Here is a 16,540-nt window from a genome sequence, read left to right as displayed (position 1 = left end):
GCCTGACGGGACCTGGTGGGATTGTCCCCTACAACTCTATCTACCTTATTTGCCCCCAGGGCCCTGGCTTTCTTATCCCTAGAAGGCGACTGGGTCTGAAGGGAAAGAGGCTGAGTCTAACCTCCCAACCAGCTGTGATCAGGCTGGAAAGTGACAGTGGCAGGAACAGGCTTAAGCACCTCCTGCTTCCTGGGGGCATCACTCAGGACACTCAGGGACTTGACTCAGGTCAAGGCTGGGCTGGAGGAGAGGATGGGGTTTGGGAGCACCCAGTTGAGCCTGGGATGATAGCGTCAGAGAAGGCTTTCTGGAGGAGGGGCTTTTTGAGTAGGGTTTTGAGGAACGAGTAGGAGTTCCCCCACAGATAATGATGAGTGACTGCAAATACACCCAGTTAATCGCATACCTCCTATGCATCTGGCCCTGTCCTTTCTACCTCATTTGAACTTCTCTCCAGTGAAAGTCTCAGTTCTCATTTTCCAGACGAAGAAATGGAGATGGGAAGGAGAGGACTGACTTGCCTGAGGTTGTACTTTCTGGCTCTTTCTGTCCCTCTCTCGCCTCCGCTTCCTTTGTTTTTCAACATCTTTAGCCTTTGGCCCTAACCAGGAAGGGAGAGCAAGAATCCCATGAGGGAGAAGGCCACCTCTTAAGCTCCTGCCATGAAATTTAGCACATAGCTGGTGGCTAATAAGTCTTCTTTGACAAAAGCATTCTTTCCACCCGTCCACCAGGCTGAGCTGATGTTGTCATTTTACGGAGGGGGATACTGAGGCTCCAAGTGGTGCCCCAGCTTCATCAGGAGCACATCTCTGCAACCAGGCCCCACTGTGACCTCTCAAGTAAGTTTAGTCTGTACACAGGGGTGGGCAGGAGATGCTGGGGAGGCTGGGATGGGTAAGTTCAGACTATAAAGTTTGGTCCTACAGTGTCAGTCCCAGCTCAGAGAGGAAGGAGCACAGCCATGCCTGGGCAGGAACCAACACCATCACGTTTCTTCCTGATGCTGCTGACGCCCCAGGGGGCTACCACTGGGGCATGCCCTATCCCTGATCCAGGAGCACCTCCCGACCTTCCCAGGACCCTCCGAAATGCAGTCCAGTCTGGATGTCCCCAGATTCCAGAAGTTGCAGAAACACTTCAAGGACACCCCGCCCATGCTGCCGTTGATCAAGAACTTGAAAGACTCACACCCAACCGCATCCTGAAGTGTGGGTAAAGTCTCGGAGACCCTCTGGGCAGTCCCCACATCCAACCAGTGGTTCCGTGTCTTAGAAAAACACTGTTGTGCCAGTTGTGAACTCGGCAGGAATATCGCATCCCCCACCGTGACCGATGAAGGAGCTAACAGCCTCATTTGTGGCCAGACAGGGTGGGGCTTGGCCAACATGGGATTGTTATAACCCCATCCTGATCACAGATGGGGAAACTGAGGCCCAGAAGGGCCAGCAACTCTCCTGAAAGCGAGAAAGGGTTCAGCCCCTGCGGAACCCAGAGAGGCAGGTTCCATGCCCCAGGAGGGCATGGTTCTTGCCCTTGGCTAGGGGTCTGCATGTGGGAGTAGGGGAAGGTGGGCAGAACCCGCTCAGGTTGGTTCCAGATTTGAGGCAATCGAGGGCCAAACTCAGCTAAAGTCGCCAGCAGGAGGTGCCCTGGAGAACTGGGCTACCTAGGATCCCCGGGGGAGGATTTGGTGGGGGGAGGTGTCAGGCTCCAGGGAGGGCTCAGAACCCTCCCTGGTCTCACCTGGGATGTGTATTTCCAAGTAAACCTCTATCCTCTCAGACAGAGAGTAACCTAGTAACTAGGTCAAGGGTCCTAGGACCACAGGCCCACTCTGCAGTTGTCCCCAAGACCTGGGAGGGAAGCTGTCTAGTGATCCTAAGGGTGCAAGGAATCTGGAAACTGGACATCCTGTGTGGTCTGGCACCCTGTGCCCTGCACATAGGGAGGCCCACGAGGGGTCAGTTTCTCTTTCTTTCTCCACAGGAAACCTCCAGCGTAGCAACTCTTCCGCCCCTGAGAAATCCTGCTTTTTCCGGCCCTACTCCCACTGTCTCCAAAGGCACCAAGCCCTCTGTGAGTCCTACAGTCTTTGAAGCGCCGTGGGGGCCTGGGACTCAGCTCCTTGTCCAACCCGGAGGGATCATCCAGGCCCCTGGAGTGCCGGAGCCACGAGGAAGACCGGGTAAAAAGCATTTGGGATATGTCTCATAGCCTGACCATAATGTCGCCACTTTGTCTCCAGGCCCACAGGTCAGAATGGCAGCCTTTCGGGCGAGGCGGGTACTTGCCAATGGCCATGCCTTGAATCAATTCCTAACAGATGCTGAGTGCCCATTGTCCCCTGACTCACTGCTTATGAGTCCTCCTTCCAACCCCGTGAGGGAGTGCCATTACCACCTGTTACAGACAGGGAAACTGAGGCTCACTGGTCACAAGCTGAGGGTTGAGGGCTCACAGATCTTGAGGGACTCCAGTCCAGCCTTTAGCTATTCCTTCTTCCCCAAATCCATTTCTCTTCCTCCCTCTTCTCACCAAACCTTCCTTCAGCTGCCCAGAGACCCACAGACGTTCCTGCCTCCCCAGTATGCATGGGGCACAGAGAAAGGGAACGGGATGGGAAAGAGAGAAGCAACCCCAGGCTCTGGGAGGTGGCCCTGGCTCCCCACTGCTTGGGTGGGAGTCACCCAAGTGTTCGCGCGGTGGGGTCTGGGGCAAGTGGCCCTCGTGGCCCACATACTTCGTCGTGAGGAAACCCCAGAGAAAGCCGGTTTGGAATTGGGCTCTCTGCTCCCGAGGCAGGTGGTATCCCTGGGTACTACAGGAGGATTTCGGGGAATAGAGTTGACCTTCTGCCTACCCTGAGGGTACCTGGTGTGTTTCTGGGGCTCCCTTAACATCTCAGATTTCTAGCTGTTCCTAAATCTCTCTTTCGGAGAAAACGTTCCTGCTGAAGGGACGGCCTCTTCTGTCCCCAAGGGAGGGGCTGGCCGCTGGCCCCTCTGCTTGCCTTCTCCCTGATGCCCAGAGCTCCTGTGAGCGCCTTGTCCGAAACCCCCGTGCCTGGGACCCCAGGGTCTGCTGGACACTGTCCAAACGACACCCCAAAAAGCAAATGAAAACAGTTGAAATATGTGATTTCTTGTGTGTCTTTGTGAGAGGTTAGGGTCCACCGGGGTCATCCTCGGCCTAGGAGGCATCAGTGGGCAGAGGGGGCCCAGAATCACCGGGATTCCTGTCCTTGGTATGTGACCCGGTGCCCAGTCTGTGGTGGCTGTTATGAGTGCGCTGAGTTAAGAATAAGATTTCTGTACTGAACATTCTCCTTCCTCACAACATACTGCCTTTGTTCTGATGCACAGAGAGTTGGAGTAACTTGCCTATGGTCACACAGCAAAGTGGGTGGCGCTGGGATTTGAATCATGATCAGGTTGCTGCACAGCGTGTGCAAACATTCCCACTCCCTGTGTGTTGTCCCCACAACCCTGACGCAGAGTGCCATTACCACCTTTTACAGACGGGGAAACTGAGGCTCTGCCAGGTGATGCCCTTTGTCCCATGTGTCAGGGCCAGGGAGGAGTGGGCCAGAACATCAACCCAGGCCAGCTTCTCTGGAGCTGACAAATGTCCAGTCTGTTGGGACCTGGGTCAGGAAAATCTCTTCACGAGGCTCTGAAATTTGGGGGGGAAAAAACAGTCAACAGTCCTAGACAGAGGGAACTTCAGAATCCTATCCCAGGCTTAGAAATGCCAGGAAAACAGATGGCCAGCCAGGAGCTGGACGTATGTGAGGTCTCCGGTATGGAGTCGCCCCCCTACAAACTTACGCACCTCCTTGCCCCCTCTTGGTTTGATTCACTTATTCAGTAACGGAGGCTAGTGAATGTTGGCATCTCGCCATCATTGATCTTGCAGGGATGTCTACTAGGACAACGCCCCCTTTGCCCCATTCAGCCCCAGGTTAGGTCAGATCTAGGCACTGGTGGCCCTCGCTGCCCTGTCCCTACCAGTCTGGATTACTCAGCATTCTGGCTCGCCTTCGGGACCTGGCCTCTGCTCTAACCCTTGTTACTGAGCACTTACTGTGTGTGCCAAGCTGGTGAGGCAAGAGGCCCATTTTCCCAACAGCCCCTGTCAGGATGGAAGTGACAGTGGCAGGAACCAGTGTGTTTACTAAGCACTTGAATGCCCGGAGCATCACAGGGTGTGTGGGGGGAGATTTGGACCCGTAGCTGGGTGATAATCTCACGCCTAGAAGCTGAGACTGAGACTCAGGGGGGCCCGAGTCTCCCCAGTGGGTGCATGCTGGGTGTGGGAGGTCTGACCCTGTTCCTCCAGGGGAGACTTGCTGTGCCGCCCCCCAGCACGTCCATGTGCCTCTCACCTGCACACACTCTATCCCACTTTACACATCCCTTCCATCTGCCTCACACAGCTGCCCATCTTCTCTCTGGCCAGGAAGCTAGAAGCAGGCACAGGGGCTGGGGCCAGGGGGCCTGAGCCATGGAGAAGGGGCTGAGGGGAAGACCTGGGTCTTTCTGGGGCACCCCTTGCCCCTCCACCATCTGATGGCTGGACCTGACACCAGCCCTCCCTGACCTAAACCCCAGCACTCTGATTCCCTGCCATCTCTGTTCTGGGCCCAGCCAAGGGACTGTGTCCCAGAGTAGCTTCATCTCCATCTAAGTCTTCAGAGGACCTCCAGTCTGGGGAAGACAGAGCCAAGCACAGATAGTCTCAGTGCTGGGAGGTCAAGGCTGGGCTGGAGGAGAGGATGGGGGTTGGGAGCACCCAGCTGAGTGTCAGAGAAGGCTTTCTGGAGGAGGGGCTTTTTGAGTAGGGTTTTGAGGAACGAGTAGGAGTTTCCCCACAGATACTGATGAGTGCCTGCAAACACACCCAGTTAACCACATACCTCCTATGCATCTGGCCCTGTCCTTTTTATCTCATTTGAACTTCTCTCCAGTTCTCATTTTCCAGATGAAGAAACAGAGATGGGATGGAGAGGACTGACTTGCCTGAGGTTGTACTTTCTGGCCCTTTCTCCTCTGCTTCCTTTGTTTTTCAACATCTTTAGCCTTTGGCCCTAACTGGGAAGAGAGAGAGAGAATCCCATGAGGGAGAAGGCCACCACCTAAGGTGCTGCTGTGGAATTTAGCACATAGCTGGTGGCTCATAAGTCTTCTTTGACAAAAGCACTCTTCCCACCAGTCCACCAAGCTCGGAGGAAGTCCCCATCTCATAGAAGAGGATACTGAGACTCAGAGAGGCTTCTAGGGGGTGGGTACCCCCGCTTCTCCAGGAGAACCCCCCCCCATAAAGGCCTCCCCCTGAAAAGCAGCCCAAGACTCAGCCAACTATGGTCCCTGGAGTGTTTACTCTGCACCCAGGGCGGAAGGGACCAGGCAGGCGGGGGCGGACAAAGTCCGGGGATTATAAAGGCCAGTCCAGCAGCGTCCGGTGTCTCAGTTCAGAGCTCAGCTAGCACTGGCATGCCTGGACAAGGACTGACACCACCACGCGGCTCTCCTATGCTGCTGATGCTGCTGACGTTCTCGTGGCTGCCTTCGGGAGGCGCCCTGTCTCTGGCCCAGGAGCACCTCCCGGTCTTTTCGGGACCCTCAGACGCTCACTCCAGCATGGATGTCTCCAGAGTCCAGGAGTTTCGGAAACGCTACGAGCACCTGCAGACCAGGCTGCGGTTGAACCAAAGCTGGGCTGATTCAAACCCTGACCTCGTCCGTGCAGCTCAAGTCCGGATACTCACTCCAAAGCGTGAGTGAAATCTAAGAGACCTCTGTCCCCTGGGCAGCTACCATCATTTAACCAGTGGTTCTGAGTCATAGGGGCCCAGGACTGCCCCCGAGCCTCAGTTTCCCCATCTGTGAATCGGACAAGAACATCTCCCCTTGGGGCTGTTGGGGGAGCTGGTGGCCCGGTTTACACCGAGACAAGGTGAGGCTTGGCCTAAGTGAGATGTTACAGATCGCAGATGGGGAAACTGAGGCTCAGAGAAGCTAGGGATTCTTTTGAAAACTCACAGAGCCTGGAATTCCCAGAGACAAAGTCAGGTGGCAGGGAGTGGGTGGGTGGGGGGTCCTTGTCCTTGGATGTATGGGGGAGGGCGCGCAATCCAGGAGAAAGGATGCCGGAGAGCGGGGATCAGGCAGAGCAGACAGGAGGAGCAGGCGCAGCGGATGAGAGGAGCGCAGCCTAGCGATAGGTGGAATGTGCCCGTACTGGTTCCAAATCTGACACAATCCCTTGACATGGCACTGCTGAAGTCCCACGTGGCATGTGCCTTAGGGAGGGAGGAGATATTTTCTCGCCCATCCACAGAGGATCTAGGGGGAAGAGAGGGCAGGAGGAGATCTGGGCTACGCTGGGAACTGGGAGGGGTTGGGGAAGAGTGTCAGGCCAGGAGGGAGCGCTACTATCTCGCTCTAATCCTACTAGAGCTGTGAGACTCCAGATAATCCTCTTGTCCTCTCTGAGCCTAGTGACCGGTGTCCAGGGCCCTCAAACCCTAGTCCCCACAGTATCTCCAACACCTGTACCAGCCTAGGGATCTGAGAATCCTGAGGATCCAGATATCCTTCATTTCTCAGATACGGAAACCAAGACCCAGAGAGTTGAAAACACAATAGCTAGCCCCAGCACTTAGTAGGCCTTCAATGAAATGTTTTTGACTGCCACAGGAGGGAGAACCAGTGTTTGGATTTTAGTCCCTCTAAATATCATGTATACATTAATTCCTGCAAGTTTTTTTTTTTTTTTTTTAAGATTTTATTTATTTGAGAGAGAGAACACAAGCAGAGGTGGGGAGGGGCAGAGGGAGATGGAGAAGCAGACTCCCGGCTGGGCAGGGAGCCCGACATGGGGCTGGATCCCAGGACCCTGGCAACATGACCTGAGCAGAAGGCAGAGGCTTAACCGACTGAGCCACCCAGGCGCCCTAATTCCAGCGAGTATTTACTAAGCACCTACTGTATGCCAGACATGGTGGTGACAAAGCAGACAGAAATCCCTGGTGAGGGGATTCAGTAGGGAAGATGAAATGATACGCAATGAAATAAAATAAAATAGGGCAGTGCCTATTTTAGGCAGGGTGGAGGGATACGTAGCCTGCCATGCTGAGATTCAGGGGAATAGTGTGCTTGGAAGAGGAAGCAACTTGTGCAAAGGCCCTGAGGTGGGATGCAGCTTGGCGCGTGGGAGGAAATGGGCTCTCGGCACCTGGCGCACAGTAGCACAGTAGGCATGTGGTTGACTGTTTTCCTCTTTTCCTCAGTGCGACTTGGACCGGGCGGCCACCTGCACATCGCCCGGGCCGACCTGACTGAGGGGCTCCCCGTATCCTCCCGCCTGCATCGGGCGCTGCTCAAGCTGTCCCCGACGGAGCCGAGCTCGTGGGACGTGACTCGGCCGCTGCAGCGTCAACTCAGCCTTGGAGGTTCCCGGGCGCCCACACTACGCCTGCGACTGTTGCCTCCGTGGGACCGGTTGGGAGCGACGTTGCCTTCTGCACGTCCCCAGCTTGAGCTGCACTGGCGGCCACGCGCGGCCAGGGGGCGCCGCAACGCGCATGCGCACGCCGGGGACGGTTGCCCCCTCGGGGAGGGGCGCTGCTGCCGCCTGCAAAGCCTGCGCGCGTCGCTCGAGGACTTGGGTTGGGCCAACTGGGTGGTGGCGCCTCGCGAGCTAGACGTGCGCATGTGTATTGGCGCGTGCCCAAGTCAGTTCCGATCGGCTAACACGCACGCGCAGATGCAGGCGCGCCTGCACGGCCTGAACCCCGACGCCGCGCCTGCGCCGTGCTGCGTGCCCGCCAGCTATGAGCCCGTGGTGCTCATGCACCAAGACAGTGAGGGTCGCGTGTCGCTTACGCCCTTCGACGACCTCGTGGCCAAGGACTGCCACTGCGTATGAGCGGTCCTAGTCTTTCACTTACGGCTCGTGATCAGAGATCCTTGCCTGTCGAATGGGCTTGTGGGACCTGAGATGCCCGATTCCCACCACTGCTGTCTACCCCGTCCCGCTCAAACCTCTGTATTTATAAGTTTGTATTTATTATTAATTTATTGGGATGATCTCCCTGGGGACTGGAGGGCTAGGGAGGGCTGGTCTGACGGTGTGCACTTATTTAAACTGTGGTAATAAAAATGAAGCTGTCTGACCTGAGCCCCGTGGTGTCCAGGATGAAGCTGTGTGACCCTGGGAAGAACCTTCCCCTCCTTGGCCTCAGTTCTCGCAGGGGACCTGGTATCAGGGTGAGTGGAACCGTTCAGGGAATGCGCGGTGGAGCGTCTGGCATGTCAGGCAATTGGATGGTGCTCATGACACCGATGCACCTCAAGGACAACCCTTCTCTCTGTCTCTGCTTCTCTGTCTCCTTGTGTCTGTTTCTGGGTGGCAGTCTCCCTCCGGATCTCATCTCTCAGTATTCCTGTTTCTGTAGTTATATGGCCCTGTCTCTATCACCGCCGTGCAGTCTCCTTGCATTGGAGTCACCTTTCCAAACACAGGCAGCCTTGAGTCATGTCCATCTGTAGCCAAGTGTATTGTGTGTGATGTTGCCCCCGACCTAGAAGAGTCCCATCACTTCTTTTGGGGGCACCTCCTTCCAAGGGCCAGGAGGGCCACGCCCTGTGCAGCTAAGGCGACTGGGAGTTCTGGGGCTCTGCCTGCGCTTGGTTTCCACCAGCCCACAAGCAACAGCATGGCAGCCATCCCCTCCATCCGCTCGCTCCAGACCACACATGGCCATTACCGGCACCGTCTGGGTTCCATTTCCAGTAACAGCTCCTGCAGAAGTGCAGAATATCCTGGGGAAGCCATCGCTCACCACCCCGGGTCTCCCCAAGGCTAACCCGGGTCCCTGGTGGGCAAGCTTCCTTTTCAGGAGGTCCACTCTCCTGTTCATGACTACAGTGTTGGGAGTCCCCAGAACCCTCAGGATCTCTCCAGGCCTCCAGCGGCCAGATCACCTATGACTTGGCTCTGGAAGCTGTGAGGAAGCAGCTTGGTGGCCAGCCTGGCAAAGCCAACACCCCGCCCCAGTCCTGTGGCCACCCCCAGCCACCAGGCCTCAGGAGGCGCTAGGCTCATCAGAGCCCTTTCCCTCTCCTCCCTTCCCCTCCCCCTAGACTAGGCAGGCTGCAGCAAGCAGAAGCAGTTGGGCTTTTTTATATCAAAACACCAAAAAGGAAGTTGAGAGAACCCCACTCTTTACTATCCACACCACATGCATGCCTCCCTGACACCCTATAATTGTGTGCCTTGCACCAAGTAGAAAATAAACTCCAAGCAGCCAGTTAAAAAAGAAAAAAGAAAAAAAAAAACAGGAGGAAGTAAATACGTTGTGAAGAACATTTTCATGCATATGGCATCTCCCATGTTATATAGTCTTCCTACTTAGGATCTTGGAATCCCTGAAATGTGCCAGGTCCCCCCTTCCCACACCCACCTGCCTGTTCACCCTGAGAACCTCCAAAGGGAAATGTTACGGGGGCCTGGGGGACAGAGTACCTACTTCCAGCAGTGAGTGAGGTGTGTCCCCTGTGAATGCTGCCACCCAGAGGCAGACCTGAATGATTGTAGGTGCCCATGAATGTATTCAGTAAATGCCCGCTTTGTGCCAGGTCTTGATTGGGCACTCAGGACACAGAAGGAACAAGACAGGGGTGCCTGGGTGGCTCAGTCGTTAAGCGTCTGCCTTCGGCTCAGGTCATGATCCCAGGGTTCTGGGATCGAGTCTCACATCAGGCTCCCTGCTGGGCGGGAAGCCTGCTTCTCCGTCTCCCACTCCCCCTGCTTGTGTTCTGCTCTCGCTATCTCTCTCTGTCAAATAAATAAATAAAATCTTAATAAAAAAAAAAGAAGGAACAAGACAGGCAGAAGCACCCCATCTAAGCTCAGTCAAGTGAGGAAGACAAATGAGTACAAAGATACATAATAAGAAAGTGGTGGACTGCAGTATGAATTGTGCTGTGGAGTCAACCCAGGGAGTGCATTAATGAGTGGAGGCAGAGGTGATTTAGACGGTTGGGGGAGGGGGCCTCCCTGAGGAGATGGCATCTGACCTGAAACCTGGAGGAAGAACAGGACTCGGGGGAGAGTTGGGGAATGGGCATTTGAGGAAGTCAGAACAGCAGGTGCAAAGGCCCTGAGGTAGGAACAAGCTCAGTGTTCAGCCGCAAAACTGTTGAAGGTGGGGTCAGAGAGGTGGGTGGGGGCCAGAATCCACCAAATCTCATCGGTGGTCGTGAGGGGTGTGGGTGTGTTTGAAGAGCCATGGGTAGATATGAAGGCGGGGGAGCTGGAGAGGGCTGGGATCTGATTTATGCTGGAGGCGAGGAAGACAGATGATCAGGGGGCAGGGGTGGGCATTTGAACAGTGTCTAGGGTGGGGATGCAGAGGTTCAAGGAAGCTAAAGACCTTTATAGGTGCCCTCTCCCACCCCAGATCATTCCCAAGTGTTGGGGAACCCAAGAGAGCCTCAAAGTTAAGCTCAATCCCAGGGTCCCCCAAAGCTAGCAGATGCCATATGAGCATCTCCCCAAATATCAGCTGTTGCCTTTGCTGAACATTATTATGCCCATGTGCCTTTCCATACCTCTAGTTGCTGCTTACCGGGCCGGTCCCCCCACCCAGTATGCGTGTCCTCTCTGCTTCTCAAACACACATCCTTCAAAACCCACTCCAGATTCCCTTCTTATGAGCAGCCTTTTCCAAAGACTTTCATTCATCTCCCTCTGGAGCCCTTGGCCCCATCCCTCCCTCCAGCCCAGGCTTGACCTCTCAGGACTGAGGGTGTCTGTGTCCAGCTCTCTCCCCTAGATTGGAGGGTTGGCAGGATCCAGGCTGGGAGCAGCTGATAGGAAACCCAGCTGAGCGGCGCCTGGATGGCTCAGTTGTTAAGCGTCTGCCTTTGGCTCAGGTCATGATCCCAGGGTCCTGGGATCGAGCCCTGCATCAGGCTCCATGCTCAGCGGGAAGCCTGCTTCTCCCCCTCCCACTCTCCCTGCTTGTGTTCCCTCTCTCGCTGTCTCTCTCTCTGTCAAATTTAAATAAATAAAATCTTAAAAAAAAAAAAAAGAAAGAAAGAAACCCAGCTGAGGCATGAGTCTGAAAAAACTTTTGAAATACACGGAGCTCTGGGAGTTATTAACTCGGCCTGAGGAGGAACCGAGAAAGGCTTCTCAGTGGAGTGGCATTGAACCTGGCCTTGAAGGACGAGTTAATACATCTCAGCATATTGAAGCTAAAACAGCTGCAGAGACTGTCTAATTGCCTTGTTGTACAGATGGGGGAACTGAGGGCCTGTTAACTGCAGAGTCAGGACTTGGACCCATGCCTCCTGACACTCAGACCAGAGTTCTGCACCTGTATTAAGATGTTTAAAAGTGTGGGATGCCTGGGTGGCTCAGTCGGTTAGGCGTCTGCCTTCGGCTCAGGTCATGATCCCAGGGTCCTGGGATCGAGTCCCGCATCGGGCTCTCTGCTCCACGGGGAGCCTGCTTCTCCCTCTGCCTCTGTCTCTCATGAATAAATAAATAAAATCCTTAAAAAAAAAAAAAGATATTTAAGAGTGAGAAAAAGTGGAAGGGGATGGCTTTCTGGGCAAAAGGAGTGGCACGGGCAAATGAAAACTTCAGGAGCGAGGTGGGCTGGGTGGTGAGGAGGCCTAGACCAGAAAGACAGAAGGATGGGAGAGGATAGTGATAGTGAGGGTGGTAGGGCAGAACCACGCAGGCCTCAACTGCCAGGGTGAAGTCCTGGGGGGCAATGGGGAGCCACGGAGGGTGTGTGAGCAGGGGAGGGGCACAGTCCCATTCGTAAGTTATAATGATCCCTCTGGGGCTAGTGTGGGCTGCCCTGGGGGCTGAGCTTGGGTACCAAGTGCCTGGGAACAGGGCCTGAGAGTGACAGAGTGGGGAACAATTTGGGAGTCTCGGAGAATCTGGTCTGGGGAGCTTAGGGAATCCCCACCTCAAGGAACCCACTTGCCCTGGAGCCAGCAGCGTTTATTAAGCACCGCCTGCACACCGACGGGAGGGTGATGACAGCGTTCACAAACTGACCCTCCTGTCCTCATGTCAGGGCCTCTCCTCTTCCCCCTTGCAGCAGCTGAGGGAGCTGAGAAGCAGAGCGGGGCTGGAGAGGGAGCTGAAGAGCCTCCCTGGGCCTCAGGGACGGTCCTTCCCTGTCCCCATTCCTCAGGTGGGAAGACTGAGGCCAGGGAAGAGCCAGAATGCCCCAAGTAAGTAGAAGGCAGCAGGCTGGAGTTCAGGGCATCAAAGGCTCAGCGCCCGGGGATCACGTACTCCTCTTCGTCAAGTGGGGTCTGGTGCATCGACCGCAGGTTGCAGTAGACAGACTGGGAGGCATGGTCGGGGCCCTCGTAGTTCATGTAGAAGTCGCTGTCCTCTGATGGGTGAGCCCTGTGGAGACAGAGAGACGAGAGGGGAGGGAGCACTCAGGGGGTAGGCACGTCAGCTTGGAGAGGCAAGGAAAGTTCTGGGCGCCTGCGTCCCCTCCTAGTGTTTACATACGAGGAAACTGAGGCACAGGGCCGTGTTCTCCCAGCCGCCCAACTTTCTCTGAGGAAAGGAGGTGGGGGCCAGGGATTCAGGGAAGATTCCATGGATTTCGCATTGTAACGCTTCTGTCCAAGGACCTCAAGCCCATGGTCAAATTGTTTTCTTCCTTAAAGTTGAGGTAATTGCTCATTTTTTACATTAAAGTCTAGACTTCAATTTTTAAAAAAATTTTAAATCTAGATTAATTTTTTCAGTTTCCTCTTGAAAGATCAGAAGTTCTAGTGGCAGTAGCCACATGGACACAAGTGGCCAGAGCCAAACCAGTGCCCTTTCAGCTGGGAAATGTTTTTACTAGATTCTCTGAAGCAACAGACTTTGTGGCCTCAATACAGAAATAAATTTCTGAGTCTCAGATTCTGCATCCATAGAACTGGTCTGGGAGGAGATAGCTTCTCAGCGATGTTTAGCTATGTATGGTGGACAAGCCCCCCCTCACTCCCCCCCCCCCGGAAGAACTCTCCTGCCTCTGGAACATTCTAACCCTACTCTGGTTTGAGCAAGTGGTGTCCATCAGTTATTCATGCTTTAGAATGAATCACTCCAAACACATAAATGCTTGTCTAGGGATAGACAGGACTGGGAGTCAGACTCTGCTTTCAGACTCACTGTGTGACCTTGGGCAAGTCACTCCCCTGCCTCCCAGAGCCTCTGTTTGTACAAGTGAAATGTAGGGTGGGAACGACAGATCGCATTCGAAGCAATGTTTTTGGAGGAGATTGATCCTGAGGCTTTGGTGACGGCGAGACTGAGGTGAGCCTCACAGCACAAGCTGCCTTAGGGAGTCGAATGCCTGCAACCCCCTCCTGCATGCAGGCCACTTCTGCTTTCGAGCCCTATTTGCATCTGCTTTGCATATTCTCTCATTTCTCACCCACAGCTTCCCACCAGCCTCCCCACTTTGTGGATTCCCCTGCCCACACCGATCCATGACCCTGTTCCATTCCTGCTTGGATTCTCCCAGCCACCTCCAGCCTCAGCTCTGATGTCGTGCCTTCTCAAACCAATTCACAGAAGATTCTCCATTCTCTCCCACCTCTAGGCCTTTGCCCCTGTTGGGGCTGCCCCCTCCAATTCCTTTCATTCCCTCATCCAACCTGGAAAAGTTGAACCCATCCATCTAAGTCCAGCCAAATCTAGAGGTGTCAGGGCTTTGTCGGGGAGAGAAGGACACAGTTTTCTGAACATCTCATGTGTCAAAGGGACATGTGGAAAGGGGAGCTGTCCCCATCTTACAGAGACTGAAACAGAGGCTCAGAGATAGCCCTGGGTCACACAGGATCTGAGCCAGGCCACCGACTACTTCTGCGAAGCCCCTATTCTGCCTGGAACACTTGCTTCCTCTCTCCCCATCCTTGGCCACCAGAAACTCAGTTTGCAGGTCACGAAGGAGGAAATTTGTCTCATATACAGGAACTCACTTAATTCTTACCCCAACTCTACGAGGTAGGGGCTGTTATCTCCATTTTACAGATGAGAAAACAGAGGCCCTGAGGTAAATCGACTGGCCCAAGATCACACAGCCTACGAGAGGTGGTGCAGGGATTAGAAACCCAGCCATCTGGCTCCAGAGTCTTGCAGGCAGGCGTGAATCACTCACCCATGTTCGGCCCACTGGTGCCCGGCAGCTGGCTGGCCCACGAACACATTCTCATAGTCGGGGGTGGGGGGTCTGGGCACGGCAGCCGCTGGGGGCTTAGAGCTGAGGCCCCGGCTACTGTATCTTGGCTGCTTGCCGGAGCCAGACCGAGAACCATCCTGAGCAGGCCCTGTTTTGTCCAGGTCCTGGTTACCGACCCTCCGGCGTCCCCGGAGTCTCCAGGCCAGCACTAGGCCAGCAATGGTGAGCCCCAGGATCAGGCTGCCACTGGCCACCAGTGCCCCGATGGTCATCAAGGACAGGCCAGGGGGGCAGTCAGCCTCCAGGAAGGCGGAGACATTGCGCCAGGCACCAGTAGCTGGGTCTTGGCACTTGAGAGGTGGCTGGCCGGAGCAGTTGTCCTGTCGGACCAGGTGCCAGGGTTTTAGGACACAGCTGCAGTCAGCCTTCAGGTCAAGTTTACAGCTCATGGCCAGCTCCCTGTCCACGTAGGTCAGTGGGTTGTTTGTCACATCTAGGTCCTCCAGCTTTCCCAGGAGTTTAAAGAAGAGCAGTGGTAACTTTTGAAGACTATTCCCAGACAGGTTAAGGTGGCGCAGGTTCCCGGCCTGCAGAGACTGGTTCTGGGGCAGTCGGAGGAGGCCTTGGCCACTGAAATTCAGGCATATGGCTGTGAACTCTGTGTTCCAGTCCACGATCCCGGAGGACACGTTGCAGGAAAAGACTTGGCTGCCTGGATCCTGCAGCAGCAGTAGCAACAACAGCATCCACGCCAGGGAGCCCCCCATTCAAGCAACCTGGGCAGAGACACCAGAATCCAAGCCCCGACTTTAGCCTGTGATCACCTCACCCTCACTGCTTGTGTTGTATCATCATCATCATCATCATCATCATCATCATCATCATCATCATCATCTCAGAGTGGCCCGGGCTGCTTCTGAAATGGTAAAGCGCAGGCCCTCGCTTGCCGCCCCTCTGGATGGCTCTGGCTTCTGGCCTCAGCCTCCCCCTCCGGGGATTGGGTACCTAAGTAATCCCGGTGCCTGACGGTCCTGGAAGGCGAGGAGGAGACCCGGCCCAGTCGGCCCCTCCCCTTCTCCCAGTGGAGCCCCTTCGGGTTAAGTCGCCCATTCCGCCCCCAACCCCACCGTCCACCCCCCCACCACGAATATTTCAGGCGCCCTCATTGGCCAAGATGGGACCATATGCAAAATAAGCGGTTGCCCCGGAAACGGCCTGCAGCCGGGCGCCGCTAATTGTTTCTCGCAGAACTGCGGGGTGCTGGGAGTCTTGGGCTGGGGTCGGATGGGGCTGCTGTAAGGAACCCCCTCCAGTCTGGCTTGAGGCTCCTTCCCGGACCCAAGTTCTAGCGCCTCCGTCCTATCTTTCTGGTCCCACCGCCACGCTTTTGCCTCGGCGGGGTGGAAGGTTCTGGCGCGGGAGGGGCTGCGTGGTGGCTCACCTGGACGTGAGGGCCGAAGTGGTCAGCACCCTCCGCGGATCCGCTGTGGTCCGAGGCGCTCCTCAGGATCTGCACCCAGCGACTCGGGAAGAGGAACTGGTGTCCGGGTGCAATGCTGAGGGGAAGAATAAAGACACAGAGACCCGCCCCCCTGCAAGGCCTCAGGCCCAGGATTCCCACGGGAGGGGGAGGGGCGACCTGCTTCTCTTTTGCTGGAACCCAGTGACTACATGTCCCCCGTTAATACCCTAACTGACCGACGGCTACCTCATCAACTCCCTTCCTGGTGTCAGCTCGGTTGACGCCCAACCCACGTGTTCACTTGTTCATTCAACAATCACCCATGCTGAACTTCCAAAAGGCCTCAGTATGGCCAGGTTCTGGTGAAGCACCCAGTCTTCGGAGAGGACAGAGCTGGACACAGACAGACCCAGTCCAGTGGAGTCAGGTCAGGTCAGAGAGAGGGACAGAATCTTGGAAGGCTTCCTGGAGGAGGAAGCATTAGACTTGGGCCTTCCACACATGAGTAGGGTTTTGCCAAGGATTCCTAAAGCCTGCCTTTGACTCTCCAACCTGCTAGCCTTCCCCACAGACTCAGAGCTCCTGCTCTGGTACAGCGATGCCTCCATGCTGGAAGGGGCTGTGAGGAGGGTTCCCTGGGGAAGGAGACGTTGAGTCTGGGGCTTGGAGGATGAGTCACAGTAGCTGGCAGAAACAAATGCGTGGCAGATTTCAGGCAGAAGTCACAATAGGAGCAGATGCCCTGCAGCTTGAGAAAGCATGGCTGGCTGGGACAGTGTGTTTAGGAGTGGAGTGGTTGGAGTGGACAGGCTGAGAGGAGAAACTGGTGGTGTGGGCACGGGGTGAGCAGTCCT

The 16,540-nt window shown here is 55.4% G+C and overlaps 2 protein-coding genes and 1 pseudogene across 3 annotated transcripts; 2 read left to right on the top strand and 1 right to left on the bottom strand.

Moving 5' to 3' along the window:
- Window positions 1-5,484: 5,484 nt before the first annotated feature.
- On the top strand, window positions 5,485-7,932 carry GDF15 (growth differentiation factor 15). Its single transcript, XM_021683110.1, has 2 exons — window positions 5,485-5,778; window positions 7,295-7,932. Exons 1-2 carry the CDS (start codon window positions 5,496-5,498, stop codon window positions 7,930-7,932), a joined length of 921 nt encoding a protein of 306 aa, XP_021538785.1. The 5' UTR covers window positions 5,485-5,495.
- A 343-nt stretch (window positions 7,933-8,275) lies between these two features.
- LOC123324060 lies at window positions 8,276-9,016 on the top strand (annotated as a pseudogene). Its single transcript, XR_006539602.1, has 2 exons — window positions 8,276-8,853; window positions 8,892-9,016. The product of XR_006539602.1 is annotated as a pancreatic progenitor cell differentiation and proliferation factor-like (transcript).
- Window positions 9,017-12,023: 3,007 nt separating this feature from the next.
- On the bottom strand, window positions 12,024-15,752 carry LRRC25 (leucine rich repeat containing 25). Its single transcript, XM_021683109.1, has 3 exons — window positions 15,666-15,752; window positions 14,204-15,000; window positions 12,024-12,447 (listed from the first exon to the last, which is right to left on the bottom strand). Exons 2-3 carry the CDS (start codon window positions 14,989-14,991, stop codon window positions 12,309-12,311), a joined length of 927 nt encoding a protein of 308 aa, XP_021538784.1. The 5' UTR covers window positions 14,992-15,000; window positions 15,666-15,752; the 3' UTR covers window positions 12,024-12,308.
- Window positions 15,753-16,540: the final 788 nt, after the last annotated feature.

This window comes from Neomonachus schauinslandi, chromosome 1 (genome assembly GCF_002201575.2).
Source record: "Neomonachus schauinslandi chromosome 1, ASM220157v2, whole genome shotgun sequence".
NCBI classification, from domain to species: Eukaryota; Metazoa; Chordata; class Mammalia; order Carnivora; family Phocidae; genus Neomonachus; species Neomonachus schauinslandi.
This window is presented reverse-complemented; position numbering and strand designations above follow the sequence as displayed.